This window comes from Lampris incognitus, chromosome 15, assembly GCF_029633865.1.
Source record: "Lampris incognitus isolate fLamInc1 chromosome 15, fLamInc1.hap2, whole genome shotgun sequence".
Lineage (NCBI taxonomy): Eukaryota > Metazoa > Chordata > Actinopteri > Lampriformes > Lampridae > Lampris > Lampris incognitus.
The window spans coordinates 14,129,856-14,157,147 of NC_079225.1; the positions used below are offsets into that span (position 1 = coordinate 14,129,856).

At 47.9% G+C, this 27,292-nt stretch overlaps 1 protein-coding gene across 1 annotated transcript; it reads right to left on the bottom strand.

Annotated features, from left to right (window-relative positions):
* Positions 1 to 5,110: 5,110 nt before the first annotated feature.
* si:dkey-174m14.3 (uncharacterized protein LOC563117 homolog) lies at positions 5,111 to 24,055 on the bottom strand. Its single transcript, XM_056294997.1, has 6 exons — positions 23,958 to 24,055; positions 21,928 to 22,089; positions 15,187 to 15,253; positions 11,717 to 11,824; positions 10,322 to 10,402; positions 5,111 to 6,736 (listed from the first exon to the last, which is right to left on the bottom strand). Exons 1-6 carry the CDS (start codon positions 24,053 to 24,055, stop codon positions 5,315 to 5,317), a joined length of 1,938 nt encoding a protein of 645 aa, XP_056150972.1. The 3' UTR covers positions 5,111 to 5,314.
* Between the last annotated feature and the right edge of the window lie 3,237 nt (positions 24,056 to 27,292).

A 27,292-nucleotide genomic window follows, 5' to 3' on the forward strand; every position in this document is an offset into this window, starting at 1 on the left:
GAAATCAAATATGTTCTAAATTACAAAATAGTTTTTTTTTGGTTGTGTTGCAGCTTGTTGACACGTGGTTAATGAACCAACTGAACGGGTTGTTACGTACATAGTCATTGCTCTAAACAGCTAAAAAGTAAAAATGTCTTTCTTTGTAATGCCACAAACCATGAAGAAAGATAATACTAGCAGGTCTGGGCTGTGTGCATCTATAGGCGTCCTGGACCATTCTGTGTTTTCTTTACCAGAAATGCTCCGACAAGACGTGACAAAACCTCAGGAGATACAAGTAGTCAGATTAATGCATCTGCTGTAAGAAGTCCTGCGGTGGAGTGAAAGAACAGATTGCAGCCTGTTTCAGCATTTTTATTTGAATAGCTGGGTTTGCGTATATAGTGTCTAATCGTGTCATTCGCTGTGTGAACCCGGAGCGGGTGAGCGGTGGTTTTTCCGGCTCCCCTCCTCCGACGCGTTTGAAGTTTAAACGTCCTACAGGTTAATATGAAGACGCATTACTGCTGCTACCTCGTCTGGGTGGATGTTTTATCCTAAGTAAAACGCCTCTATCCTCAACCGTGGGCGGCACGGTGGCCCAGTGGTTAGCACTGTCGCCTCACAGCAAGAAGGTTTCAGGGTACGAGCCCCGGCGTTGTCCAACCTTAGGGGTCATCCCAGGTCCTCGTCTGTGTGGAGTTTGCATGTTCTCCCCGTGTCTGCAGTGGGGTTTCTCCGGGTGCTCCAGTTTCCTCCCACCATCAAAAAGACATGCATGTTAGGGTTAGTACTCCTGTCCCTGCCCCTGAGCAAGGCAATGGAAAGAAGAACTGGAGTTGATCCCCGAGTGCTGCACTGCGGCTGCCCACTGCTCCTGGCTACACAGCTAGGACGGGTAATGCAGAGAAAGAATTGCCCCACGGGGATCAATAAAAGTAGTAAAAAAAAAACATAAGGGAGGGCTGACTAAAGCTGGGGCAGTCACGTCAATATGAAATTTAAACTGCGCATCAGGTGCCACAAAAAAGTCAACAAGTCTAAAATGACTTGCCCACTGGCTGAATAACTGCCTACATATTCACTAAGCTGCCATACTGAATTCCACCGGTATCTGCTGTGTGCTGTGAATATTCAATGTAGAGTATTTCTTGTATACTATATAGTGGCTTCAGAAAGACCCCCTTCACTTTTTGCACATTTTATTGTGTTGTAGATTTAATTTTCCATTTTCCTACATCAATTTACACTCAATAACCCATAATGACAAACCGAAAACATGTTTTTAGACATTTTTGCAAATTTATTACGCAAAAATTGAAATCTCTCTTTACCTCAAGTATTCAGACCATTTCCCCCCGGCACTACAAATTGTGGTCGGGGCATCCTGTTTGCTTTAATTATCCTTGAGCGGTGTCTAGAACTTGGTGGGAGTCCACCTGTGGCAAATTGAATTGATTGGACATATTTTAGAAAGGCATCCATCCATCTGTTTGTGTGTAAGGTCCCACATTTCACACTGCATGTCAGGCCAAAAACCAAGCCACGAAGTTGAAGGAAGACCTACACAATGAAATTGTGTCAAGGCATAGATCAGGGCAAGGGTATAAAACATGTAAAGGTACAGGGCTTTGAGTGTTCCCAGGAGCACAGTGGCCTGGATAATTGTGAAATGGAAGAATTCAACTAGAGTTTGCCATCTAGCCAAACTGAGTAACCCGGCAAGAAGGTCCATTGCCAGGGAGGTGATGAAGAACCCAACGGTCATTCTAACAGAGCTTTGGGAGAACCTGCCAGAAGGATGACCATCTCAGCAGCACTCCACCAATCAGGCCTGTATGGTGGAGTGGCTAGACAGAGGCCATTCTTGAGAGGCATATTACAGCCTGCTTGGAGTTTGCCAAACAGCATTTAAAGGACTATTCTCTGCTCTGATGAGACAAAAATTGAGCTCTTTTGGCAGAACTCTAAGCTCTATGTCTGGCGAACACCAGCGCTGCTCATCACCTGGCTAATACCATCCCTATGGGGAAACTTGTCGGGAATTCAGGGAAGGATGATGCAGCCAAATGCAGAAAGGTCCTTGAAGAAAACCTGTTCCAGATTGCACTTGACCTCAGACAGGGGTGACGGTTTACCTTTCAGCACAACAATGACCTGAAGCATACAGCCAAGACAATGCTGGAGTGGAATCGGGACAAGTCACTGAGTGTCCTTCAGTGGCCCTGAACCCCATTGAACATCTGTGTAGAAACCTGAAGATGGCAGTCCAGACGCTTCCCAACCAATCTGACAGAGCTTGAGAAAATCAGCCAGGAAGAATGGGATAGACTGCCCAAGTCCAGCTGTGCAAAGCTTGTGGAGACTTACCCAAGAAGACTCGAAGCTGTAATCACTGCCAAAAGGGGCTTAAGGGTCTGAATACTTGTATAAAAGAGATTTCAGTTTGATTTTTAATAAATTTGCAAGAAAATCTGAAAACGTGTTCTCACTTTATCATTGAGTTATGGAGTGTAGATCGATAGGCAAAAATGGCAATTTTATCCATGTAAACTCCACATCACAAAGTGTGCAAAAAGTGAAGGGGTCTGAATACTTTACGGAGCCGTTGTACATGGTATGGCTGTTGTAGCCATGTAAATTTGAACTTGGGCTGTAATTATATCACTTTTTCACTGCCAATACTGATCCGATCCATTAGTTTTGCTGAACAGTGCAGAATGTAGAAAATTAGTTTGGTGTCAGTTGGCGAAATAAAAGACAGACTCCCCCCCCCCCTGCCCCACCATTAAAGAAATGCAGGCTTCCACGTGCTACAGTGCAGTGAATAAAATCATTTTGCTGCTATTTGACATTTTCCTCATGGCTCTCTGTATCAGATCCCATTTGTTATCGGCCCGGTATCCGATACCAGTGTCAGTATTTGTGCGTCCTCCTTTTGAAACACGCAGGGGAGTAAATGTTACATTGTTACAATTTTATCCAAATCGACATACATCTGCGCTACGTCCCCCTGGTGAAACTCCTCACTGTCAGGGGAAAAGAAGCGGCTGGCGACTCCACATGTACCGGAGGAGGCATGTGGTAGTCTGTAGCCCTCCCTCCCTAGATAGGCAGAGGGGGTGGAGAAGCGACCGGGACGGCTCGGAAGAGTGGGATAATTGGCCACATACATTTGGGGAGTAATGGGAGGGGGGGGGGTGAAAAACTACGTTCAAGTCCGATAGGACATAGGTGTCAAATGTTGCTGTCAAGTCCGTTATTTTATGTGACTGGCTGAGTTCATCAACATTCAAATATTTCACAATATCAACTTCACTGTACTCATTTGAGCACAGCAATAAATAGATAAATAAATAAATAATAACAACATTGTGACTTTTAAAGTATACCAAAGTTCTGGTGTTTTTTTTTTTCAATTCGAAGCACTCCAAAGGGGAGGTTCCTAATGAGCGAGCAGGTGAAGGTGCATGTGTGACACGTGTTCTCTGCTATGTGCCATACGCTATATGACATTGTGGCCTGTCGCGAGAGTAGGGCGCAGGTCGAGGAGAAGCCGGAGAGGTGGAGGTATGCACTGAACAGAAGAGGAATGAAAGTCAGTAGGAGCCGGATGGACTACATAGGCTTGAATGAGAGGGAGGACAGCGGAATGGTGAGGATGCAAGGAGTTAGAGGTGACGAAGGTGGACGAGTTTCAATACTTGGGGCAAACTGTCCAAAGTAACGGGGAGTGCAGACGAGAGTGCAGGCAGGGTGGAGTGGGTGGAGAAGAGTGTCAGGAGTGCCAGCAAGAGTTAAAGGGAAGGTTTACAAGATGGTTGTGAGACCAGCCGTGTTATATGGTTTGGAGACAGTGGCACTGACGAAAAGACAGGAGGTGGAGCTGGAGGTGGCGGAGTTGAAGATGCTAAGATTGTCATTGGGAATGACGAAAGAGGACAGGATTAGGAACGAGTACATTAGCGGGACAGCTCGGGTTGGACAGTTTAGAGACAAAGCAAGAGAGGCGAGATTGAGATGGTTTGGACACGTGTGGAGGAGAGACGCTGGTATGACAGAGGACGATGCAGAGGACAGGAAGAGATGGAAACGGATGATCTGCTGTGGTGACCCCTAACGGGAGCAGCCACATGTAGTAGTAGTAGCAGTAGTAGTAGTAGTAGTAGTAGTAGCTCTCTGCTATTTGCCAAGCCCATCTTAGCTGTCTCTTTCCACGGTGTCCTAGAAACAATGAACGAGGAAGCCATGGTATCAATGCTGTAGTGCAACATTTGGACAAAGTAGCAACTTCCTTATTCGCGCGTGGCTTATTCGCTTCTTTCCCCACCCAGCTGCACTGAAACACGTGCTCACGGCATAAATGCATTATTTGTGCTTTATTAGGCGAACCATACAACAGAAATATAGAAACATGCATCATTGTCATAGAAAGAGGGTTGCAGTTGCTTTGTAGCGTGTGGGCATCCAAATTTGAGGTAGAATGGGGCGGGTAAACCTTTCCATGGGGTAAAGAGCAAAATTGACAAAATAACATTGAGAAGAAAAAATGTTTACAGCTCAAAAAGTTCCATCGATAGCAAAACACATCCATTACTAGTTTTAAATTCAACCAAAGGAGGTGAAACAAAAATGTAATCGAATAACATTGTTAATTAAAGTCGGTAATTTGTCATACAGTCTTCCCATGTTACACGTTCAGAACCTTGAGTCTCCACGAGACGAACACAGTTCCAGCCAACGGTTAAAAAAATGGCTGAAAGGAGTGTACAGCGTGTGCAGTTTATATGAGCATCAAGTCTTCACTAAAATACTTCTGAGTTTTCTCACAAGATTGGCTGGCAGTTTCTCTCATTTAAATGTATGTACACTTCCTTAGTCATCTAGAAGCACTGCATTTCATTTGATTGTTCTGGGCAATAACTTTGTCTCTAATAGCAACGTACAAAAAATATCACTCAATTTTTTACAGTTATATGTGAACTTGAAAGACACGGTACATTCTTACAAACTTGCAGAGCTCCTTGAGCTGTAGTCTTTTCCTGTAGCCTTAGTGGTTCTTTGGGCCTGACTCTTGTGTCGCAGACATTCGTTGTTGTGGTAAAAACGGCTGGCATCCGTTGCCGGACAATCAAAGCCTTAAGAACAATCAGCGAAAAAGTACATGCTCATGACACTGCGTTTTACTTTTGACTCTTTTTCCTGGAACCTGGCTACCACTGAAAAACCTTTTTTCTGCTCATTACGGTGCTAACAGAAGCTCTGACCGGACCTACCAGGGACTTCAAACCCATATCTTTATATCGGACAATATACCTGGTTGGAAAGCCTCCTAGTTAAGAAGTGTTCCGTATAGCTGGGCTTTGGTCAGACTGTCCTTTCTGGAAAGCCCAAGGGAGCCAAATTTTTGGTTGTAAGAAGGAGGAGGAGGGGGTGCTGGTGGCGGCGGCGGCGGCTGGCTACCCTGCGGAGGCAGGCTGTGCATCTCAATCGGATAGTGCTGAAGGTCTGAAACCATCTCCAGGGACCTCTGGTTCAGGGACTCAGCGGAACTGTTTGGGCTGGGATTCACATACTCTTTGCTCTGGCCCCCAGCAGCCATGTTGCCCTCCCTGTCCTTGGAGCTCCCTGAGTGGTAGAGGCTGTGCTCCGACTCCTGGCTGTCCTCCTCGGCTCGGTAAAGGTGTGCCTGGCTGTGGGCCTGCCGCGGGCCTGGGCTGTATTCAGGACTTGGGCTAGTGGTCCCCCACACTGGGTCCATGACACCCACTTCATGATGGTAGTAGTCAGCCCCTTCCTGAAAGCTGCTGTAGACTGGACCAAGCCGGATCTTGGCTGGACGGACAGAGAAGTGCTGCTCTGAGAAGCTGTAGGGTGAAGCCCGGCCAGGACTGCGGTAGGAGTGAGCACTTAGGTCCTCAACACTAAGCTGCCTCCATCGACCGATCAATTCCTCCTCCTCTGGGGCCAAAGTACTGCCGCGGCGACTGTCTCCGTAGGCCACACTTGGGGAGGAAGAGGGGGGGAGAGGCTCATAGGGCTCGCTGAAGCAGGAGGACATGGTGCGGCTGTAGACAGGCGAGCTGCCATTCTGGTGCTGGCTCAGCTCTGCCTGCTGAAAAGGATGGGTGCTAGCGAAGCTCCTTGGACTGTCCCTCTCCCACGATGAGTCGCTCTTTCTCTCGTAGTCCCCCGCATCTCTCCACTCCATGTAGAGGGAGTGATGGTGCGGGGAGGATGCTGCACTGCTTGGTGGGCCGTTTCCCTTATCCTCCGACCCTCCGCCACTGAAGCTAGAGTAGGAGCTGGAACCTATGCCCAGTGTGGTAGGGAACTTAGAAAAGTGCTCATGGGAGAAGCCGGGTCTCAGCCCCAGGGTTCCTTCTTCTGGGTTGCTGTCTGTGGAGTTCTGGGGACCATATATCAGCGTCCTCTGACCGTGGAGGTCCATGCTAGGCCTCCGCTCACGGTGGCGATCATCAGGGCAGTACAGGGCCGTATCACTACTGTACAGGTCTGATTTGTAGGCTGCCCGGAGGCCCAGGCGCTCCCCCCCCATGCTGTCCAGAAGAAAGCCATGGTCCTCGGTCTGCGGACTGGGTGAGCGGGAGGCCTGGCTGCTGCTGCAGGCCTCGTCTGGTTTCTCAAGCACCTTGGCAATGACAGAGGCAGGAACAGAGTCAGCGTAAGAGGCATGACAGAGAGGGGAGTCCTCCATGTGCATAGTCACTCGTTGCTGAAAGTCAGCAGGTAACTGAAAGACAGACAGAGGGAAAGAAAAACCCATGAGAAATATAAGACCATACCATGAGGACAGGTCAGCACGCAATCACTACTTACTCTACTGACCGTGGCAGATGATGGAAGTCTTTGTATGTAACACCACGTTTTGGTTTCTGTCTTGGATATCATCAGCTCTAGATTGCTCAAAGCTGAGTCAATGCATCTGCAGTGAACAACTGGACACTCACCTCTACAGCAGCAGCTACCATGTTTGCCTTGATACCTAAATGCACATAAGTGAGTGTTGAAATGTATATATGTATGTATATATATATATATATATATATATATATATATATATATATATATATATATTCATAGATATAGATTTAGTACACTCTTGGATATTTATTTATCTCTCTCTTTCTCATCACTTGGGGTGTGGTTGCCGTAGCATGCGTACTCAAAACAGGTGATGCCTTAACATAACCTCAGTACCTATCCATCCATCCATTATCCGAACCGCTTATCCTGCTCTCAGGGTCTCGGGGATGCTGGAGCCTATCCCAGCAGTCATTGGGCAGCAGGCGGGGAGACACCCCGGACAGGCCACCAGGCCATCACACAGGGCCGGCATACACAACACTCATACCTAGGGGCAATTTAGTACGGCCGATTCACCTGACCTACAGGTCTTTGGACTGTGGGAGGAAACCGGAGCCCCCGGAGGAAACCCACGCAGACACGGGGAGAACACGCAAACTCCACACAGAGGACGACCTGGGACCACCCCCAAGGCTGGACTACCCCGGGGGCTCGAACCCGGGACGTTCTTGCTGTGAGGCGACCCCGCTAACCACTGCACCACCGTGCCGCCACCATCAATACATATTCCCTCTAGATTTGTCACACCGAGTAGAACGAGGGAAAACGGCACATGAAGATAAAACAGTGACATTTTCACGTGGCAAACAACGCGCTTGGCAAACTGAAATAGATATGTCAGAGTTCAGGAAGAAAGCGAGCCGGATGAGAGATGACATTGTTCTATTCTGAGCTTTTCTCACAAAAAAAAAAGAAAAGAACTCGTCCTCTGTGTCGGCCTCACCATAGCAACAAGCATTAAACCAACCGCAGCGCATCATCAAGAGGAATCAGTGGTTGCTGGATGAGAAGCGGACTAATTATAACTTCGTGGACACCAGAGTCAAGCCGACGTTGCAAACGCAAAAAGACAACACTGTTTTTTTTTTCACCGCGACAATCTTACTACAGATTTGCCCAAACTTAAAAGTCGCTCAATTACCGTCCGCACATTTTTCCGACAGACTTGCCCGGCGCAAGATCGAGACAAGCTCTTTACGCGGCGTTCAGATCTTCAAGCTGGCCACTACGTGCCCGCTCTGTTTTGCAGCAAAACAAATGAGTGACGCTCTTCGGAGAGCGCCGAAGAGCCCGCTGCGCCTCCCAAAGCGCTGCAGCGTTATTCATCAATACGCTTTTGATGACCTTACACCCACCGGGAGAACAAACTGGCGGATATACTGTGAATGCATACATAACCTCTAACACCCATTATGTTTGGCATTCAGCCTGCAGTACAATCTAGCCACTGTGTGTGTGTGTGTGGGGGGGGGGGGCTCTAAAACACTACCCATATGCAGGAAATGTGGTCAGGGTTTGTGTGTGTGTGTGTGTGAGAGAGAGAGAGATCGTTTCACGAGTCCGGCACCACAGACGCATCATGCTTGCATTGATATTTCCATTCAGACATATGGGCGAAACGCGGAGAGGGGCCTCTCTAGCTGTAAGGACACTGGCCAGCTTTGAAAATCCGCTCCTGTCACGTGGGTCACGCACAAGGCCCAGGGCGGGTACAACGCAGAGCACAACCAGGCCGCCCTGGCGGTTAATGCATTCGTCAATACTCGCACGCTTCTGCCCGTATGAGCAGAATGACATTGCAGGCCCTGCTTTCCATCTGCACCAACCTCACGTACTCTCGGCGCCCTGCGATGTTTAGCTCCCTTTCACAGCCCACCCTTGCCATTTAAATGGTTTCCGTAGCGCTCCGCCATTGATCGCCGATGAACAATTACATGATTACCAATCCATCAGCCGTATAATCACAGCCTGCACTGCGTATGGACCGGTGCCAGGTGGCAAAGGAGTGGCAGGGCCCGAGCTTAGTTTTAAAAATCAAGTTTCATTGATCCGACGGTGAGCGTCGACAGAAGATTTTCCCCTAATGTTGCAGTCAAAAGCCCCAGGTGCTCTCAGCCTCCCTGCCAATGGTCTTTCATAATGAAAGAACTGGAGGGATTGGTTTTGTGCTTTCTTGTGCCACTTGAAATTTGCCAGCAGAAGGATTCCTCCTCCGGAACAGGCAGAACTGTGGGGCTGTTGCCTCGCCTGGACCCAATCATTGAAGTTGGCGCAAAGAAGAAAATGTTCACCATGTCAACACTTCTGAATTTTGTACTCAGGGTTAAAATCATATTTTTGGGCATCCGGGTGGCGTGGTGGTCTATTCCGTGGCCTACCAACACGGAGATCGCCGGTTCGAATCCCCGCGTTATCTCCAGCTTGGTCGGGCATCCGTACAGACAAAATTGGCCGTGTCTGCGGGTGGGAAGCCGGATGTGGGTATATATGTCCTAGTCACTGCACTAATGCCTCCTCTGGTCGGTTGGGGCGCCTATTTGGGGGGGAGGGGGAGGGGGAACTGGGGGAAATAGCGTGATCCTCCCACACGCTATGTCCCCCTGGTGAAACTCCTCACTGTCAGGTGAAAAGAAGTGGCTGGTGACTCCACATGTATCGGAGGAGGCATGTGGTAGTCTGCAGTCCCCCCCCCCCGGATCAGCAGAGGGGGTGGAGCAGCAACTGGGGTGGCTCGGAAGAGTGGGGTAATTGACTGGATACAATTGGGGAGGAAAAAGAGCGAAAAAATCCCCCCCCCCAGAAAATCATATTTCTTACAGAAAATGCCGGTGCATGCAGACATGACTGTTAAGGAAGCAACGCCACCATATGTCCTGGCCGTGGTCCAGTCCTCCATGCCAGCCTGTATTCTAGTTAGTGGCCCCTTCCCTGCAGAGACTCGGCCATATATATACACACCCCTCCAGGGCTCGACGCTTTTCCTCCTAATCTGCCCGATGGTGGAGTGACCGCCCCACTTAAGCACGGACAGCAGATGTGCCCTCTATTTCTGCCGTTATCGGAAACCCGCTCTCCATTTCCCCCCCCCTTCATATTTTCTCCAATATCAAAATTCCCTTGCACCTCTCTGACTCATAATGCATTCTCTGGCCAGATGAAGTGTCTCACCCTTGCAAAATATACCACTGCCTTATACCACTCTTTTCCTGTAGTGTATGTGATGAAAGAATTTTAGCTTCTCCTACTGTTGCTGTCCTGTTGTTCTGGTTAAGAGCAAAAGCTGGCTACCTAAACTCAGTGTCTGAAGAAATGAGATGCAGGCGTTTCATTGAGAAAAACATTATTTGTTCAATCAAGCACAAGATTATAGATAAAACTGTAGATATTGTGGATGAAAAGAGTGCACAAATTCTAACAAATAACATTTTTGGGGGGAATAATGAGGACAGACCTCAGAGAGCTGGGTCCTGTACAGCGACTTGTTGCACTGGAGAAGTTGAGCTGCCAAGTTGCAGTCCTTTCTATACAGGTCCTGTGGAGGTCAAAGAGGCCACCATTAGAAAACAAAAGGAATATTTTAGATATTAACATGACCACTGTTCTGGTGCAACAAGTAAGCTAGTGTAGCGCAAACTCAGGGAGCAGGCGGGAATCGAAACTGGGTTCTCCACACCACGGGCGACTACGCTAACCAGTCAACTAAAGGGTCCGACCCATTAGCTGCCACCAAATGTAGCGGGAATTCAGGGGGCAGGTGGGAATCGAACCTGGGTTGGTGGGAATCGCACCATGGGCGACTGCGCTAACCAGTCAACTAAAGGGTCCAACCCATTAGCCAAGGGCTAGCGAGTCTACACATCCAAGGTTGTACACTGTTACACTAGTAACTTTTACTAGCTAGTGATCAACCCTCCCGCCCAAGCTTTTAATTCTACTCTTTGCTTTTTCAGAAACCAGGAAGTTGATAATGGCTGGCATGATAACTGTGAATACATTCAAAGAGCCTCAAAAACCTTGTTTAGAAACGTATTTTTGTATGTCTGGATTAACATTTCAACATGACAGTCATGATTTGAGTTACTTCAGCTATAGAATTGAGTACAAAAAAATGTCCTAATGGAGGATCAGCTGTGTGCTCAAGTAAAAGAGTACCCCGTGTCACTTGAAATGCTAGTTCTCGTTTAGCTGCCAGTGCTATTCAATTCAAGATGAATTAAAGTTCATATTATGCTATGCTACACTACAATATCTTCTGTCATCTCACTCATCTCACCTTTTTTTTCATGGATTTCCCCCTTTTTCTCCCCAATTGTACCCAGCCAATTACCCCACTCTTCCAAGCTGTCCCGGTCGCTGCTCCACTCCCTCTGCCGCTCCGGGGAGGGCTGCAGACTACCACATGCCTCCTCAGATACATGTGGAGTTGCCAGCCGCTTCTTTTCACCTGACAGTGAGGAGTTTCGCCAGGGGGATGTAGCATGTGGGAGGATCATGCTATTCCCCCCAGTCCCCCCTTCCCCTCGAACAGGTGCCCCAACCGACCAGAGGAGGCGTTAGCGCAGCATCCAGGACCACATATCCACATCTGGCTTCCCACCAACAGACAAAGCCAATTGCATCTGTAGGGACGCCCGACCAAGCCAGAGGTAACACAGGGATTCAATCCGGCGATCCCCGTGTTGGTAGGCAACGGAATAGACCGCTACGCTACCCGGACGCCCAATCTCATCTTATCTTATCTGAAGGATAGTCAAAGGACCAATTGAAATTGAATTTCACAGTTGGTCTTTGTGGAGGTTATGATAAAAAACAAAGGCACATTGAAAATGGAAAGTGGGCCCCTTACATTGTCCTCTTGTAGTTTCTCAATGGTGAGCTTCGCCTCCATCAGATGGCTGTTGAGAACGATGATCTCTCTGCTCAGAGCTCGCTTCTCGTCGTCATGATGCTGCGACTGAGGGACGAGAAGGAGGTTCAGACACAGGGAATAGAAAAAGAGGACACTTCGGCAAACTTGAAGCCTGAAGATCCTAGGCACATTTTCATTCTACAAGTTCATACACAAAGTTATTAAAATCAGTCTTATGTGCTAGCGCATTGACTGTTGAGCTTTTGTGCAAGAAGCAAAAATCCTCAACCAATACATATTTTCTGTCAAAATCCATGTGCAAAATATTTGGACAATCAACCATATCGATTAATTAATTGATTGATTACATTTCCTTTATTAATCTCCTTGGGGGAATTCAGTTACTGCAAATGAACCCATGCTAGCTGTGATCTGTGTAGCTCGGAGCAGTGGGCAGCCGGCTTCATGCTGCACCCGGGGACCAACTCCAGTTCTTTTCCCATTGCCTTGCTCAGGGGCACAGACAGGAGTATAAACCCTAACATGCATGTTTCTTTTGATGGTGGGGGAAACCGGAGCACCCGGAGAAAACCCACCGCAGACACGGGGAGAACATGCAAACTCCACACAGAGGACAATGTGGGATGACCCCCAAGGTTGGACTACCCCGGGGTTCGAACCCAGGACCTTCTTGCTTTGAGGCGACAGTGCTGACCACAGGGCCACCCAAAAGTTTTGTTGATGATAACAAAATCAGTAACAGAAACAGGGGAATTAACTGTGCATCCCATTGTAGCATACTTTATGATGAATAACACAAACCGTATCTGAACAATGATTCACTGTAGGATCGAGTTACGGGGATGAGCCAGAGAGATCCTGGCAGTTATCATGTTGGTCTTTCTTAAGAAGTTTCTAGCCTCCCCCCCTGACTGGAATGGCTTTTACCTCCATGAAACCCTCATATTTATGTCCAAATCTGCAGGCCACACAGCCCTCATCCTGGCATATACATCTTTATTGCCACATTTTTCCTCTTATTTTTAATGGAAGTTACTTGAGATTCCCATCATAACATCACAGTACTGAGTCCAGTTTCAGTGCCCGATGTTAATGTTAAAATTTCCCCTTTATTGGTACTTGGATTCTTGATGTTCCTCGGTTTTATGTGAATCACCCTTAACACAACTACCACCTAGGATTTACAAGTTCTTTGAGGAATTATTCATTGAACATCAATGAATAGGGGCATCCAAGTGGCGTGGCGGTCTATTCCGTTGCCTACCAATACGGGGATCGCTGGTTCGAATCCCCATGTTACCTCCAGCTTGGTCGGGCGTCCTTACAGACACAATTGGCCGTGTCTGCAGGTGGGAAGCCGGATGTGGGTATGTGTCCTGGTCACTGCACCAGCGCCTCCTCTGGTTGGTTGGTCGGTCGGGGCTCCTGTTCGGGGGGGACTGGAGAGAATAGCGTGATCCTCCCATGTGCTATGTACCCCCTGGTGAAACTCCTCACTGTCAGGTGAAAAGAAGCGGCTGGCGACTCCACATGTATCGGAGGAGGCATGTGGTAGTCTGCAGCCCTCCCCGGATCGACAGAGGGGGTGGAGCAGCAACCAGGGCAACTTGGAAAATAAGGTAACTGGCCTAGTACAATTCGGGAGTACAATTCGAGAGAAAAAGTACAATTGGGGAGAAAAAGGGGGAACCCCCCCCCCAAAAAAATCTATGAATGGCTTCAAATCCCACTTCAAGCCAGGACACACAACTAAACAGAAGTGTGTGGGGGGTAAAAATCCTTGAGATTAACAAAACGCCATCGATAGGGATTGTTTTTGATAGCTTTTCCTCACCTAGAAAGCCCACTTCTGCCCATTAAAATCCTTTCCAGATGTTTCTACAAGCAGAGTGGACCTGGATCAATATGTACGCAATATGAGCAAGTTGTATGTTCTGGCAAACGTTGTGCAGACTGGAAGCCTGGGAAAACATGCTTCCTGTGTACGGACTGAAGTGTTTCCCCTCTTATTGTCAGACGGCATGGTGCCTCCACTGCCCTTAGTAGGGGCGATGGAGGAACAGTATTTTACCGCACTTATCCGTCTTGTTATCCCATCCTCCCGCTGTGGAAGGCCTCAACGGGTCAGCTCAGTTTGTGGCGCCTCTGGGGTTAAACTGGATTTATGATTACATGGAGACTAATACCGCGTCTGTCTTGACAACGATCTCACAGGAGATGGACTCAGTGGCAGCTGATGAGGATGCTGCAGTTCTTCGTGCTCACTATAAAGACAGCCTTCGTGACGTACTGGCACATCTGCAGGCTGCCTACTGTATGTAGCCTGTAGATGTATTTCTCCGGACAAAACCAACGTCTGACGAACGAAACGAGGCCGGCGCATGGGGGAAACAGCGGGCTCATTATCAGTGTGCCATGGGAAGGAGGACAGCCAGTTGTAATGAGCCGCAATTAATGTCACTGCGAGCAACAGCAAGGCATTCATATTCAAATCACCTCTCGACATTTTCGCCGCCATCTCTAAACACCACGGCTTGCTTGTGTGCCCCTTTCTTTCTGGATTTTTCCCCGTTTTCACCCCAATTTTATCCGGCCAGGGCGTCACGGTGGCGCAGTGGTTAGCGCGGTCGCCTCACAGCAAGAAGGTCCTGGGTTCGAGCCCCGGGGTAGTCCAACCTTGGTTGTCCTCTGTGTGGAGTTAGCATGTTCTCTCCGTGTCTGTGTGGGTTTCCTCCGGGTGCTACGGTTTCTTCCCACAGTCCAAAGACATGTAGGTCAGGTGACTCGGCTGTACTAAATTGGCCCAATGGCCTGGCGGCCTGTCCAGGGTGTCTCCCCATCTGTTGCCCAATGACTGCTGGGATAGGCTCCAGCACCCCCACCACCCTGAGAGCAGGATAAGCGGTTCAGATAATGGATGGATGGATGGAGGGATGTATCTGGCCAATTACCCCACTTTTCCGAGCCTTCCCGGTCGCTGCTCCACCCCCTCTGTCGAACCGGGGAGGGCTGCAGACTACCACATGCCTCCTCCAGTACATGTGGAGTTGCCAGCTGCTTCTTTTCACCTGACAGTGAGGTGTTTCGCCAGGGGGACGTAGCTCGGAGGAGGATCAGAGGATCACACCACCCCCCCCCCCAGTCCCCCCCGGCCAGAGGAGGCGCTAGTGCAGCGACCTGGACACATACCCACACCCGGCTCCCCACCTGCAGAAACGGCCTATTTTGTCTGTAGAGATGCCTGACCAAACCGGAGGTAACACGGGGATTCGAACCGGCGGTCCCCGTGTTGGTAGGCAACGGAATATACCACTGCGCTACGCAGACGCCCCTGCCTCTCTTTCTTTTGTGTCTACAGGTACTTAGCCAAAGACATGGGGACATGCAGTGGCGTGCACACACACACACACACACACACACACCCACACACACACACCCACACTTACATTTCTGTGGATCTTCTCCTCCAGGTCTTGGTTTATCCTCTGCAACGCCGAGTAGCTGCTTTGTATTCTGAAAGATACAGAGAATGCACAGTAGCACGTGCTGGTCCGACGCACGTCCACATACCGAGGGAGCGCCGAGTCATAAAATCCACCAGTATACAAGTCTCAACCAAATGACACGCCAGCATTTCAGTTTCAACTCAGTGGACCGCTGCACACACGCCACGAGCCCGTCTCGCAAATATGATGAATGTGCTGGGTTCAGCACCGCTCAACAAACGCCACAGCGTCCTTTCTCCTGTCGACGAGAAACAAACGGTTGCCTGAAAGCATTCAGATAAATTCTCTTCTCACCCAGATCTAGTCACAGCTGCACAGGCACCATGCTGCTTGTAGGGGTGGCTAGTTGCAATGGTGGGGCACATGGCCCCCATACTGGCTCCCCCACCCGGGAGCATTGGGAGGCTTAAGCCAGGCAGGCCCTTTTCTTACCTATGAAATGATTCGATAAGCGTGCTCGCAGCTCTAAGGACACGCACTTGCGTCCGCTTTTGCACACATTGTAACACAACTCCGTGGAGGAGCTGTGGCACATACTATGTTTTACCAGCCCTCGTTGTCCCACGTGGTGGAACGACTCAGACGGAGCCTGAAATGCAGACCATCTGACAGGCCGGATGATGTGTATTATGTATTAGGCTGCCTGCTACAAGTGACCCAATTTCGACGTTTTGCTCACGCGCGGCACGGATCGGATGTGTATTGTGAACGTGTAACCAGGAAAAAGAAAAAAAAAGCACGAGGATACCTTTGAGTCACGTCAATTTTGTTTGTGTAGCCCAGTATCACAGATTACAAATTTGTGTTAGCGGGCTTTACAGCAACACGACACCCTGTCCTTAGATCATCACATCGGATAAGGAACAACGCCCTAAAAAAAATAACAAAAAAAAAAAACAGGAAGAAACCTCAAGAAGAGCGACAGAGGAGGGATCTCTCCCTCAAGACAGGCAGACAGACGTGCAATGGACGTTGTGTGTACAAAATAAAATACAATTTACAGAATACAGCATTGAATTAGGATAACAGAACTATAATAGAATTATATGATATATGGAAAACATGATGAGGAGGATGCCAAGCGGTTTCCAGATGCCACCAGAACAGCCTGGGACCTGGGCCACGTGACCACCGTCACCATGTAGACCTGGCAGGAGGACAGACTACATGTGCACACAGGGAGACTCACATCCCTCCAATCATATACACAGTCCATACATCCATTACCCAAACCCCTTATCCTGCTGTTAGGGTCACAGGGATGCTGGAGCCTCTCCCAGCAGTCAGAAGATATAAAAAAATGTGATGAGGAGGATGCCAAGCAGTGTCCAGGTGGTGACCACCATCACCATGGAGATCTGGGAGGAGGACAGACTACGCATGCACACGGAGGAGACTCACATCATACCACTCACACACACAGGAGAAGAGAAAGGAGAAGATGTCTTCCAGAGAGAGAAAAGACACGTGAGAGAAGAGAACAGGTTGCAGTAGTCAATTTATACTCTGTAAGCTCGTCAGCAGAAGAACAGTGCTTGGTAAACTCATTGAGACAGAAACCGAACCGCCATGTAGTACAGCTCGTGAAGTACTCAAGTTAAAGGCAACGAATTGTAGGCTAAGGCAAAAAGATGAGTTTTAAATGTGGATTTAAAGGACTCGTGAGACTCTGACTGTCTGACGGCAGCAGGCAGGTTATTCCACAAGAACGGGGCCCGATAGGAAAAGGCCCTGCTGCCACCAGCTGACTTCTTTTTAACTTGGGGTACACACAGGAGCCCTGTATTTTGAGAGCGGAGAGCTCGAGATGGAATGTACGGTTTAAGGAGATCAGACAGGTAAGATGGGGAGCCCAGCCAATGAGGATGCACAAGCCAGTGCATTCTCAGTGCTGGTCCCAAGCCCAGATAAATGGGGAGGGTTGCGACAGGGAGGGCATCTGGCATAAAACCTTTGCCAGATCAAATATGCAGGCCATAAATCAGATTTCCATACCGGATCAGTCGAGGCATGGGTTACCAACGGCTGCCACCGGTACTGTGGGCCAGCAGGGTGCTAGTGGGAACTATGCTAGAGTTGGGCAAAGATAGAAGAGGGGGACGGCATGTCCAGAGGCAGCGGGAGAGGAGTAAGGGTAGGAGTGTGGTGGTAAGAGATGGAACTTTGAATGTTGGCAGTATTACTGGTAAAGGCAGAGAGCTGGCTGATATGATGAAGAGAAGGAAGGTAGATATACTGTGTGTGCAAGAAACCAGGCGGAGGGGGAGTAAGGCCAGGAGCATTGGAGGTGGGTTCACTCTTCTGTCATGGTACAGATGGGAGGAGAAATGGAGTAGGGATCATTCTGAAGGACGAGTATGGCAAGAGTGTGTTGGTGGTCAAGAGAGTGTCGGACAGAGTGACGAGTAATGACACTGGAATCGAAGGTGTGATGATGAATGTTATCAGCGCAGATGCCCCGCAGATTGGGTGTTAGATGGGAGAGAGAGAATTCTGGAGTGAGTTGGATGACGTGGCGGAGGGTGTACCCAAAGAGGAGAGGAGAATTGGGATTGGAGTGGACTTCAACGGGCATGTTGGTGAAGGGAACAGAGGTCGTGAGGAGGCGATGCGCAGGGAATAGCGGTGGTGAATAGAGGTAGTCCCCGGGATACGAACGAGTTCCAGTTTTGAGTCTGTTCTTATGTTGAATTTGTATGTAAATCGGAACAGTTACGTACAGTTCACATCTAGCATCAGTTAGTCTTAGTATTTAGTATGTATTTTATCCAAAACATCATAAATATAATAATGCAGTAATAATAATTTTAAAAAAAACGATGAGCGTTTCCACCTCTCTCTGAACGCTTTATTATTTCTAGTTCCGTCTCAATCGTGATCGTTTTCCTTTTCTTCGGTGCATCATCATCCCTTGCATCATCTTTACACTTTGAAGCCACGATTACGAGGGTAAACACATAAAGCGTGTAAGCGACAACGCAACGCACACAGCAGTGTTTACGCGCTCCGACTTAAAATGGCAACAACGGCATGGCGTTGTTTTCCCTCGGGCCGAAGAACCGCCTAAAACGCGCAGTGTTTTGAGCGTCGCGCAAAGTAGTCCGCCCATTCGTTAGTATGAACCACTGTGTGTAACTGGATTTTTTTTAATGGGCTTTATGGACGTCTGTTCGTAAGTACGGACGTTCGTATGTCGGGTGTTTGTGACCCAGGGAATACATGTACATACTTCAAGAAGAGGGAGGAAAACAGGGTGACGTACAAGAGGGGAGGAAAGTACACACAGGTGCACTATATCTTATGAAGGAGGCATGATCTGAAAGGGATTGGAGACTGCAGGGTGGTGACGGGGCAGAACGTAGCTACGCAGCATCCGATGGTGGTCTGTAGGATGACTTATGAGATGCTAAAGGACAGGAAGCGAGTGAAGGCAGAGCCAAGGAACAAATTGTGGAATTCGAAGAAGGAAAACTGTTGTGTGGAGTTCAGGGAGGAGTTGAGACAGACACTGGGTGGTAGTGAAGAGTTGCCAGATGGCTGGGCAACCACTTCAGAAATAGTGAGGGAGACAGCTAGGAAGGTACTTGGTGTGTCATCTGGATAGAAGAACGAAGACAAGGAGACCTCGAAGTGGAATAAGGAAGTACAGCAAAGTATAGAGGAAGAGGTTGGCAAAGAAGAAGTGGGATAGTCAAAGAGATGAAGAAAGTAGACAGGAGTACAAGGGGATGTTGTATAAAGTGAAGAGAGAGGTAGCAAAGGCAAAGGAAAAGGCGTATGTCGAGTTGTATGAGAGGATGGAAACTAAGGAAGGAGAAAAGGACTTGTGCCGACTGGCTAGAAAGAAGGACCGAGCTGGGAAGGATGTGCAGCAGGTTAGGGCGATGAAGGATAGAGATAGAAATGTGCTGACAAGCGAGGAGAGTGTGTTGAGAAGGTGGAAGGTGTACTTTGAGGGGCTGATGAATGAAGAAAATGAGAACGAGAGAAGGCTGGATGATGTGGGAATAGTGAATCAGAAAATGCGGTGGATTAGCAAGGAGGAAGTGAGGGCACCTATGAAGAGGATGAAGAATGAAAAGGCGGCTGGTCCAGATGACACACCTGTGGAGGAGAGATGGCAGTGGCGTTTTTAACTATTGTTTAACACAATCTTGGAAAGAGAGAGGATGCCTAAGGAGTGGAGAAGAAGCATACTGGTACCAATTTTCAAGGATAAGGATGGTGTGCAGAGCTGTAGCAACTACAGAGGTATAAAATTGATCAGCCACAGCATGAAGATATTGGAAAGAGTAACAGAAGCTAGGTTAAGAGGACAGGTGACGGTTAGCGAGCAGCAGTATGATTTCATGCCACGAAAGAGCACCACAGATGTGATGTTTGCTTTGAAAATGTTGATGTAGAAGCATAGAGAAGGTCAGATGGAGTTACGTTGTGTCTCTGTGGATTTAGAGAAACGCATATGACAGGGTGCTGAGAGAGGAGGTGTGGTATTGTATGAGGAAGTCAGAAGTGGCAGAGAAAAACATAAGAGTAGTGCAGGATATGCATGAGGGCAACGTGACAGTGCTGAGGTGTATAGTAGGAGTGATGGATGGGTTCAAGGTAGAGATGGAATTACATCAAGAATCATCTCTGAGCCCATTCTTGTTTGCAATGGTGATGGACAGGTTGACAGACGAGCTAAGGCAGGAGTCTCCTTGGACTTTGATGTTCACAGATGACATTGTGATCTGTAGCGAAAGTAGGGAGCAGGTTGAGGAGAGCCTGGTGAGGTGGAGGTATGCACTGGAGAGAAGAGGAATGGAAGTCAGTAGGAGCAAGACGGAATACCTATGTGTGAATGAGAGGTATGACAGCGGAATGGTGAGGATGCAAGGAGTAGAGATGACGAAGGTGGATGAGTTTAAATACTTGGGGTCAACTGTTCAAAGTAATGGGGAGTGCAGAAAAAGGCGAAGAAGAGAGTGCAGGCAGGGTGGAGTGGGTGGAAAAGAGTGCCAAAAGTGATTTGTGACAGAAGGGTACCAGCAAGAATTAAAGGGAAGGTTTACAAGATGGTAGTGAGACCAGCTATGTTGTATGGTTTGGAGACAGTGGCTCTGACCAAAACACAGGAGGCGAAGCTGGAGGTGGCAGAGTTGAAGATGCTAAGATTTTCATTGGGAGTGACGAAGGACAGGATTAGGAACGATTATATTAGAGGGACAGTTCAGGTTGGACGGTTTGGAGACAAAGCAAAAAAGGCAAGATTGGGATGGTTTGGACACATGTGGAGCAGAGCAGGTGGCTGGCGTGACAGAGGAAGATGCAGAGGACAGGAATAGATGGAAACGAATGATCCGCTGCGGCAAAACCTAATGGAAGCAGCCGAAAGTAATAATAGTTGTAGACAGGTATATTGGGGCAAGCCCATTTAGGATTTTATAATTCAGCAGAAGCACCTTGAAGTCTGATCTAACATGGATAGGATAGGAAGCCAATGAAGGGAGGCAAGCATTGGTGTCATATGGTCAAATATTCTAGTTTTAGTTAGGATTCTTTCTAGCTGCAGCATTTTGAGCCATCTGAAGACTTTTAGTACTAGCATGTGGCAGACCTGAAAACAGAACATTACAGTACTCAACTCCAGATGAAACAAATGTTATGTATTAGAGTCTCTGCAGCAGCCATGAACAGTAAAGACCGAATTTTAACTATCTTAAGTAAGTGGGGGGGGGGGGGACAGTCTTGGCGATTTCTTTGATGTGCTTATGAAAGGAAAGGCTGGGATTAAACATAACACCAACATTTTTTGCTGCCATACTTTGTGAAATCACAGAGTTGTCGATTGTCACTGTTACTTGATCAAATTTGTGTCTCTGCCTAGCAGGGTCAGCGACCAGCATCTCACTTTTATCTGAATCTAAAAGCAGAAAATTTAGTGACATCCAATTTTTCACAACAGCTAAGCAGGCCGCTAAATTAGTCATTTGAGTACAATCATCAGCCCCTATAGGCACATTTAGCTGAGTATCACCTGCATAGCAATGGAAATTTATTTCATGACTGTATATAATTTGGCTAAGAGGTGAACTATAAAGAGAGAAAAGTGGAGGTCCTAGAACCGAGCCCTGGGGTGCACCATAAAGACTTGAGTTTGACCACATTCATATGTGGAAATAAATCAGATAGGAATCTGGTATCTGCGAATGTGACTCCCATGTAACCACACTGATTGGATGGTTGGTGACCAAACTTTGCTGTAGGCCTGTGCATATTGGGCTTAATTTAAGTTCAAACCAAAGAGTTACAGTGTCAGCAAAGGAATTGGATGTGGGTCATTTTTAAAAGTAAATATAAACAGGTGCTCAAAAAAAAATCTGATATAGGCAACAGTTGGAACTGGGCATCAAGACCTGCGGTGTAAACGTAGCCTATATGACCTCCTAATTTCAGCCTCCTAAGAGGGGATTGTGAAAGTTTCTGGTCTACTCTGGAAAGTTAAAACTTGATCAAGTGAGTGCACGGCTAAAAGCACTGTTTTTAAAAATGGTCCTAAGCATGTTTAAGTGTAATGTTCTTGGTGTTTCCTTTCCTTGGTGTGTCTGAAATGTGTCACAGGTGCCAAATAATTTGTTAAACAGAAGACAAAGAAAAAGAAGAAAATGAAGAAGGGGAAGAAAAAGATCATAGTTGCACCTGCGCAGTTTATCAGTGAACTTGTCCAGTTCTTCCTGGGCGCGGCGTAGCTCCGTCTCCAGGTACTGACGCGTGGAGTCAAACTCTCTCTCCAGGAGCTCCAGCTTGTGTGTTGTGTAGGAAAGACGCTTCCGCAGCTCCTCCTTCTGCTCCTGCAATGAACTGCACGCGCACACGCACACACGCACGCACGCACGCACACACACACACACACACACACACACGTGTGCATGCATGCACACATACACATACAAACAGAGCAAATGATTGTGTATAAGGAGTACACTGAGGAGCTGGCAAGCTTGCAATTGGGTGTAACATTGGGCACATTTACATGCACGCTGATAGAATGATCCTAAAATAATAGGAGCACTACTCTGACTTCAAAAACAGTCATGTAGATTAATTTTTCTGACTATCCTTAAGGATAAAAATGGGTTAAGCACATAGCATATTTAAGACTAGACTCTGGCTCAATCTTTTGATTTATTGGTGCATGTATATATGTATATATATGTATATATCTTGTCACCAACATGAGAACGCAGTATTGATTAGTGACCTAAGTAGCCATGTATACCAAAGTACTAGAGAAACCACATTATTTCAAAGCATTCAAAAGTTTACATCAAAATCTTCTGGTAAATGGGGCATTGGTGTGCAGGCAAACATGCTTTTTGATGACATTTGACCAACGTGGTCAAATGCAGTAATGATGAGCACATGATGGGTGAAGGAAACATGACCAAAACACAGCCTCTAGTTATGAATTCAGGCAAAAGTAGGTATGGAGTTTTGAAGCATCCTTTTTTTGATCATCAAAACCTCACAGCAAATCCCAGAGCGCCAATTACCGGTGAAATTGGTGCCACCGCTGGTGGTGAGGGCCTTTATCCGTGATGAAATATGAGCCAGTGAACTCCAATTCATCACGGGAATGGACTGTGAAGGCTCCGATTCACAGAACACTGATACCCCGACAGGTAACGCAATGAGACAGCGCAATGACCACTATTTTTAGACCATGTGCATTACCTGAGCCACCGATCTAATAAAAGGGCAAGTGTGAGCGGGGTAAAGAGAGGAAATGTCTGTTGCGGTGATGAATCTGAGGGTCCATGGCTGCACTAATGGCCCCCGGTATTGTTGGACAGATGGAGGGGGGGGGTAATGACTTCATCTGCAAACGGATAACAGACAAACCGAGAGCGGATGGAGATACGGTCATGTCACTCCCTTTTCTGTTTCTCGCTCTCTCGCTCTTTCGCTCTCTCCTTTCCCCTTATCAACTTTAACAAGATCACAGAACGGAGCTGGGCGGGAGGTCGAGGGTGCCGGCTGAGAGAGAGAAGAAGGAAATTGCAAGATGGCTTCCTCCCAATACTCTCCGGATCCCTTGGAGGAAGTGTGGCCCAATCAATTTCCCTTGACTTTTACTATGCGGCACAATATTTCTACGAACGGTGGGATGAAGAATAGACAGCGGAGACCTTCACATCAGAGTCTCGCGCTCGACAGTGATCGTCTATCCTGGATATACTGTAAGTTAACATGGGCGGCCTAAACATGGATTTTGTTTTCCCTTCACATTATGGCACATTTTGGACAGTCCCGCAGATATAGTGTCACAAAATGTCAGATACCGCAGACATAAACCGAGCCTGGTGGCTGCTGGTGGGCCATGTGATCACTGTACTCTTCATACCCGGCCAACTTCCCTCCCTTTTGGGTTTTGCTGGCGTTGGCAGGGATGGTAATACAGGTGCTTGTTGTGCGATGGAAGATAAGTGTGTGTGAAGCATTTCCAGGACTGAAGAAAATAACCCGTTAACGCCTTTCATTGTGAGCAGGAGCTGAGTCAGAGATAATGAGTGCTTTCATTTCTGCGAAATGACATCAACACTTGATGTTATGGTTCACAGGTTAGAGGAGACACCTCGTGGGCGGATGGACAGATGAGCAAAACAAACGGATGGACGAACAGACTAACGGGCAGACGGATGGACGGCGTCTGAGGCGTTCACTCTTACCTCTTTTTCTGATGTTTGCCTCCATTTCGGGGAACTTTTAAGGCAGTTTTGCCAATGTATATCTTTTTCATGGTTTGTCTGTGTTCGCTGCCTCTCATGTGTTACAATAGTTTGCGCGGGGAGCCAACGTGTGTCTTAGTTTTCCGGCGGAGAGCAGCTAAGTTTGGCCCGCAGAGTGACTGGGTGCTCTATCTAAGTTGACCCTGCCAAACAAAGCAAACAAACAGGTAGGCAACCATTAGAACCAGACAGTGCCAACGGTAATTACCTCCAGCACACCCACCGGACCCCTCTCTATAGACCGGCCTCATTTATCGTTTAAACAGGAATCAGGAACACTTTGTCATTTCATGTACTTCCATACATGAAATGCCACGAAATACCAGAGTGGTGCAACACAAAGACAAAAAAATACATATCCAAAAACTACAAGAACTTCAAGAACACACACACTAACACATATATCCAAACTAAACCAATAAATAAACAAATAAAATCCCTGTCCAAGGAACAGGATGACTTTCGGAACTGCCGGTCTGCGTGGGCTAGCAGTTAGCTTAGCCCGCCCCACTTCCGTGTCCTGTCAGACCGCCCTTGGTGTTTGCTCCTCGGGCGCAGCTCCAGGCAGGGGCCGTGGTCCCTGGGCCCACCGGATGCAGCAGACCAGGCTCCCCCAGCCAATCCAACGCCAGCTCCCAGACAGACACCCTCGACACACCTCCCCGCACTCCGCACGACGACACCAAAAACCCCACAGTCAAGGCCAGGTGAGGCCGCCGCCAGACCGCCCTCGGTGTTATCAGAACTACAGGTCTGCATGGGCTAGCAGTTAGCTTAGCCTGCCCCGCTTATGTGTCCTGTCAGACCGCCCTCGGTGTTATCAGAACTACGGGTCTGCATGGGCTAGCAGTTAGCTTAGCCTGCCCCGCTTCTGTGTCCTGTCAGACCGCCCTCGGTGTTGCCTCCTCGGTCGCAGCTCCAGGCAGGGCCCACAAGACACAGCAGACCAAGCTGTCCCAGCCGATCCAGCGCCAGCTCTCCCAGCCATCAAGCGAAGACAAAACTTAAACACAGACGTGGACAAAGACACTGCGTGGTCGGTACTGGGTGAGGCTGCCACATATGTGAATTCGCGCCGCCATCTTCCCACACCGGAAGCGGAAAATGGAGCTAAAATAAATTAGAGCGCCTCACATACGGCAGATGCAAAACTGACATATCTGTCCGGTCCAAGTGAAAAGAGATTGACAAGGCTAATCGACTTTCCTCTCCTGGAGCAACTTGTGTAAATATTTCCTCCTTCCCTGCGTCTTGATGGAGTTTACTGCAAAGGTGCCGCTATCAAGCCACAAACAAATTGCGAGGGTGATTCAAAGAGACAGTCGCCGACTTGATCAAATCTCCCACAGCCTGCTGGTCCCAGCCCTGGACAATCCAATCTGAGGCAAACATGGACGTACTCCGTTACCACTGCAGTATAACCAGGCGAAAGAGCCAAGTCAAGCATTACGTCTGTTGCTATTACTGGTATACACACACACACACACACACACACACACAGAGTATATTTCTCTATACTTGTGGGGGACCCCCTAATTGACTACCTTCATTCCCTAGCCCTTAACCCTAGGGCAATGGAATGGGTGCAGGTTGAGGAGAGCTTGGAGAGGTGGAGGTATGCACTCGAGAGAAGAGGAATGAAAGCCCGTTGGAGCAAGATGGAATACATATGTGTGAATGAGAGGGAGGACGGCGGAATGGTGAGGAGGTAAGGAGTAGATGTGACGAAGTTGGATGAAGGTGGACTCTGAATTCCTCCTTATAGTCCCCTCCTCACATACCATTGGCATGTATTCTATCATTCCGCTAATTGTGCGTAATATGTTTTTTTCTGTTATTGTGTACCTGAATTGTTCGTGATAGAATGTGGCGTGTCTGCTGTTGTCCGTGTATGTATTGTGCTGCAGAGTTTAAAGTGTACCGAAAACAAATTCCACCGGCCTTGGTCGTGTGGCCAAAAAGCCATCTAATCTAATGAGTTTAAATACTTGAGGTCAACTGTTCAAAGAGTGCAGCAGGGTGGAGTGGGTGGAGAAGTGTCGGGAGTGATTTGTGACAGAAGGGTACCGGCAAGAGTTAAAGGGAAGGTTTACAAGATGGCTGTGAGACCAGCTATGTTGTATGGTTTGGAGACAGTGGCACTGACGAAAAGACAGGAGGTGGAGCTGGAGGAGGCAGAGATGAAGAAGATAAAGTTTTCATTAGGAGTGATGAAGAAGGACAGGATTTGGAAGGAGTATATTAGAGGGACCGCTCAGGTTGGACGGTTTGGAGACAAAGCAAGAGAGTCACGATTGAGATGGTTTGGACATGTGTGGAGGAGAGATGCTGGGGATATTGGGAGAAGGATGCTGAATATGGAGCTGCCAAGGGAGAGGAGAAGAGGAAGGCCAAAGAGGGGGTTTATGGATGTGGTGAGGGAGGACATGCAGGTGGCTGATGTGACAGAGGAAGATGGAGAGGACAGGAAGAGATGGAAACAGATGATCCACTGTGGCGCCCCCTAACGGGAGCAGCTGAAAACAATAGTAGATTCCCTAGCCTTTAACCATTATAACTACATGCCTAACATTAACCTAATCCTAATTCTAACCCTAACCCTAAACCCAAATCCTAACCTTAAAATATAACTTTTTCTTCATGGGGACCCATAAAATGTGCTCACAGGGTAGGTGGTTTCTGGTTTATCTATCCTAATGGGGACCAAATGTCCCCACTGGGGACCACTGGGGGCCATTGTCACACATCCCTCTGGTAGTGCATATGCTGCAAACAGGGCAATGCTCAATGGTTTTGGATGCTGTGGTAGAAGCCATAGGAACGACTTCCAACCATTTAGAGTGACTGTCCACTAGCGTCAGAAAGTGCTGCTCGTCTTTTTCTGCAAAGTCTACGTGAATCCTATGTGAAATACAAGAATGTACACATTCTTGTCTTCTGTCTTTGCAAGGACCCTTTACTGACTATATTCATTCTCTAGCCCTGAACCATAACCTTAACCATCAGACCACGTGGTTATCCTTGATCCTTACACTAACCTGTCCTCACCCTGATGGTTAAAAACTCGAATCGGCAGTGATGGCTGGTGGTGATATTGGGTAGGTGGGCTAACACATGCATTATACCCATCAATAGTTCATGCTGCAGCAACAGCAGCATCACATCCGAGATACCAAGTTACAACAACGACACGATATACAATAGCAAGTGCTCTACAACAACACTGTAGAGAAGTACCAACAAGAATGGCCTGATGCCCAAAATCTCTCTCTGTA

Coding starts and splice junctions, on each gene's coding strand:
- si:dkey-174m14.3 (XM_056294997.1), bottom strand. CDS start 24,055: ATGAGAGGCAGCGAACACAGACAAACCATGAAAAAGATATACATTGGC. Junction 22,090..23,957: donor GGCAAACATCAGAAAAAGAG/GTAAGAGTGAAC, acceptor GTGCGCGTGCAG/TTCATTGCAGGAGCAGAAGG. Junction 10,403..11,716: donor AGAAACTACAAGAGGACAAT/GTAAGGGGCCCA, acceptor TGACCTCCACAG/GACCTGTATAGAAAGGACTG.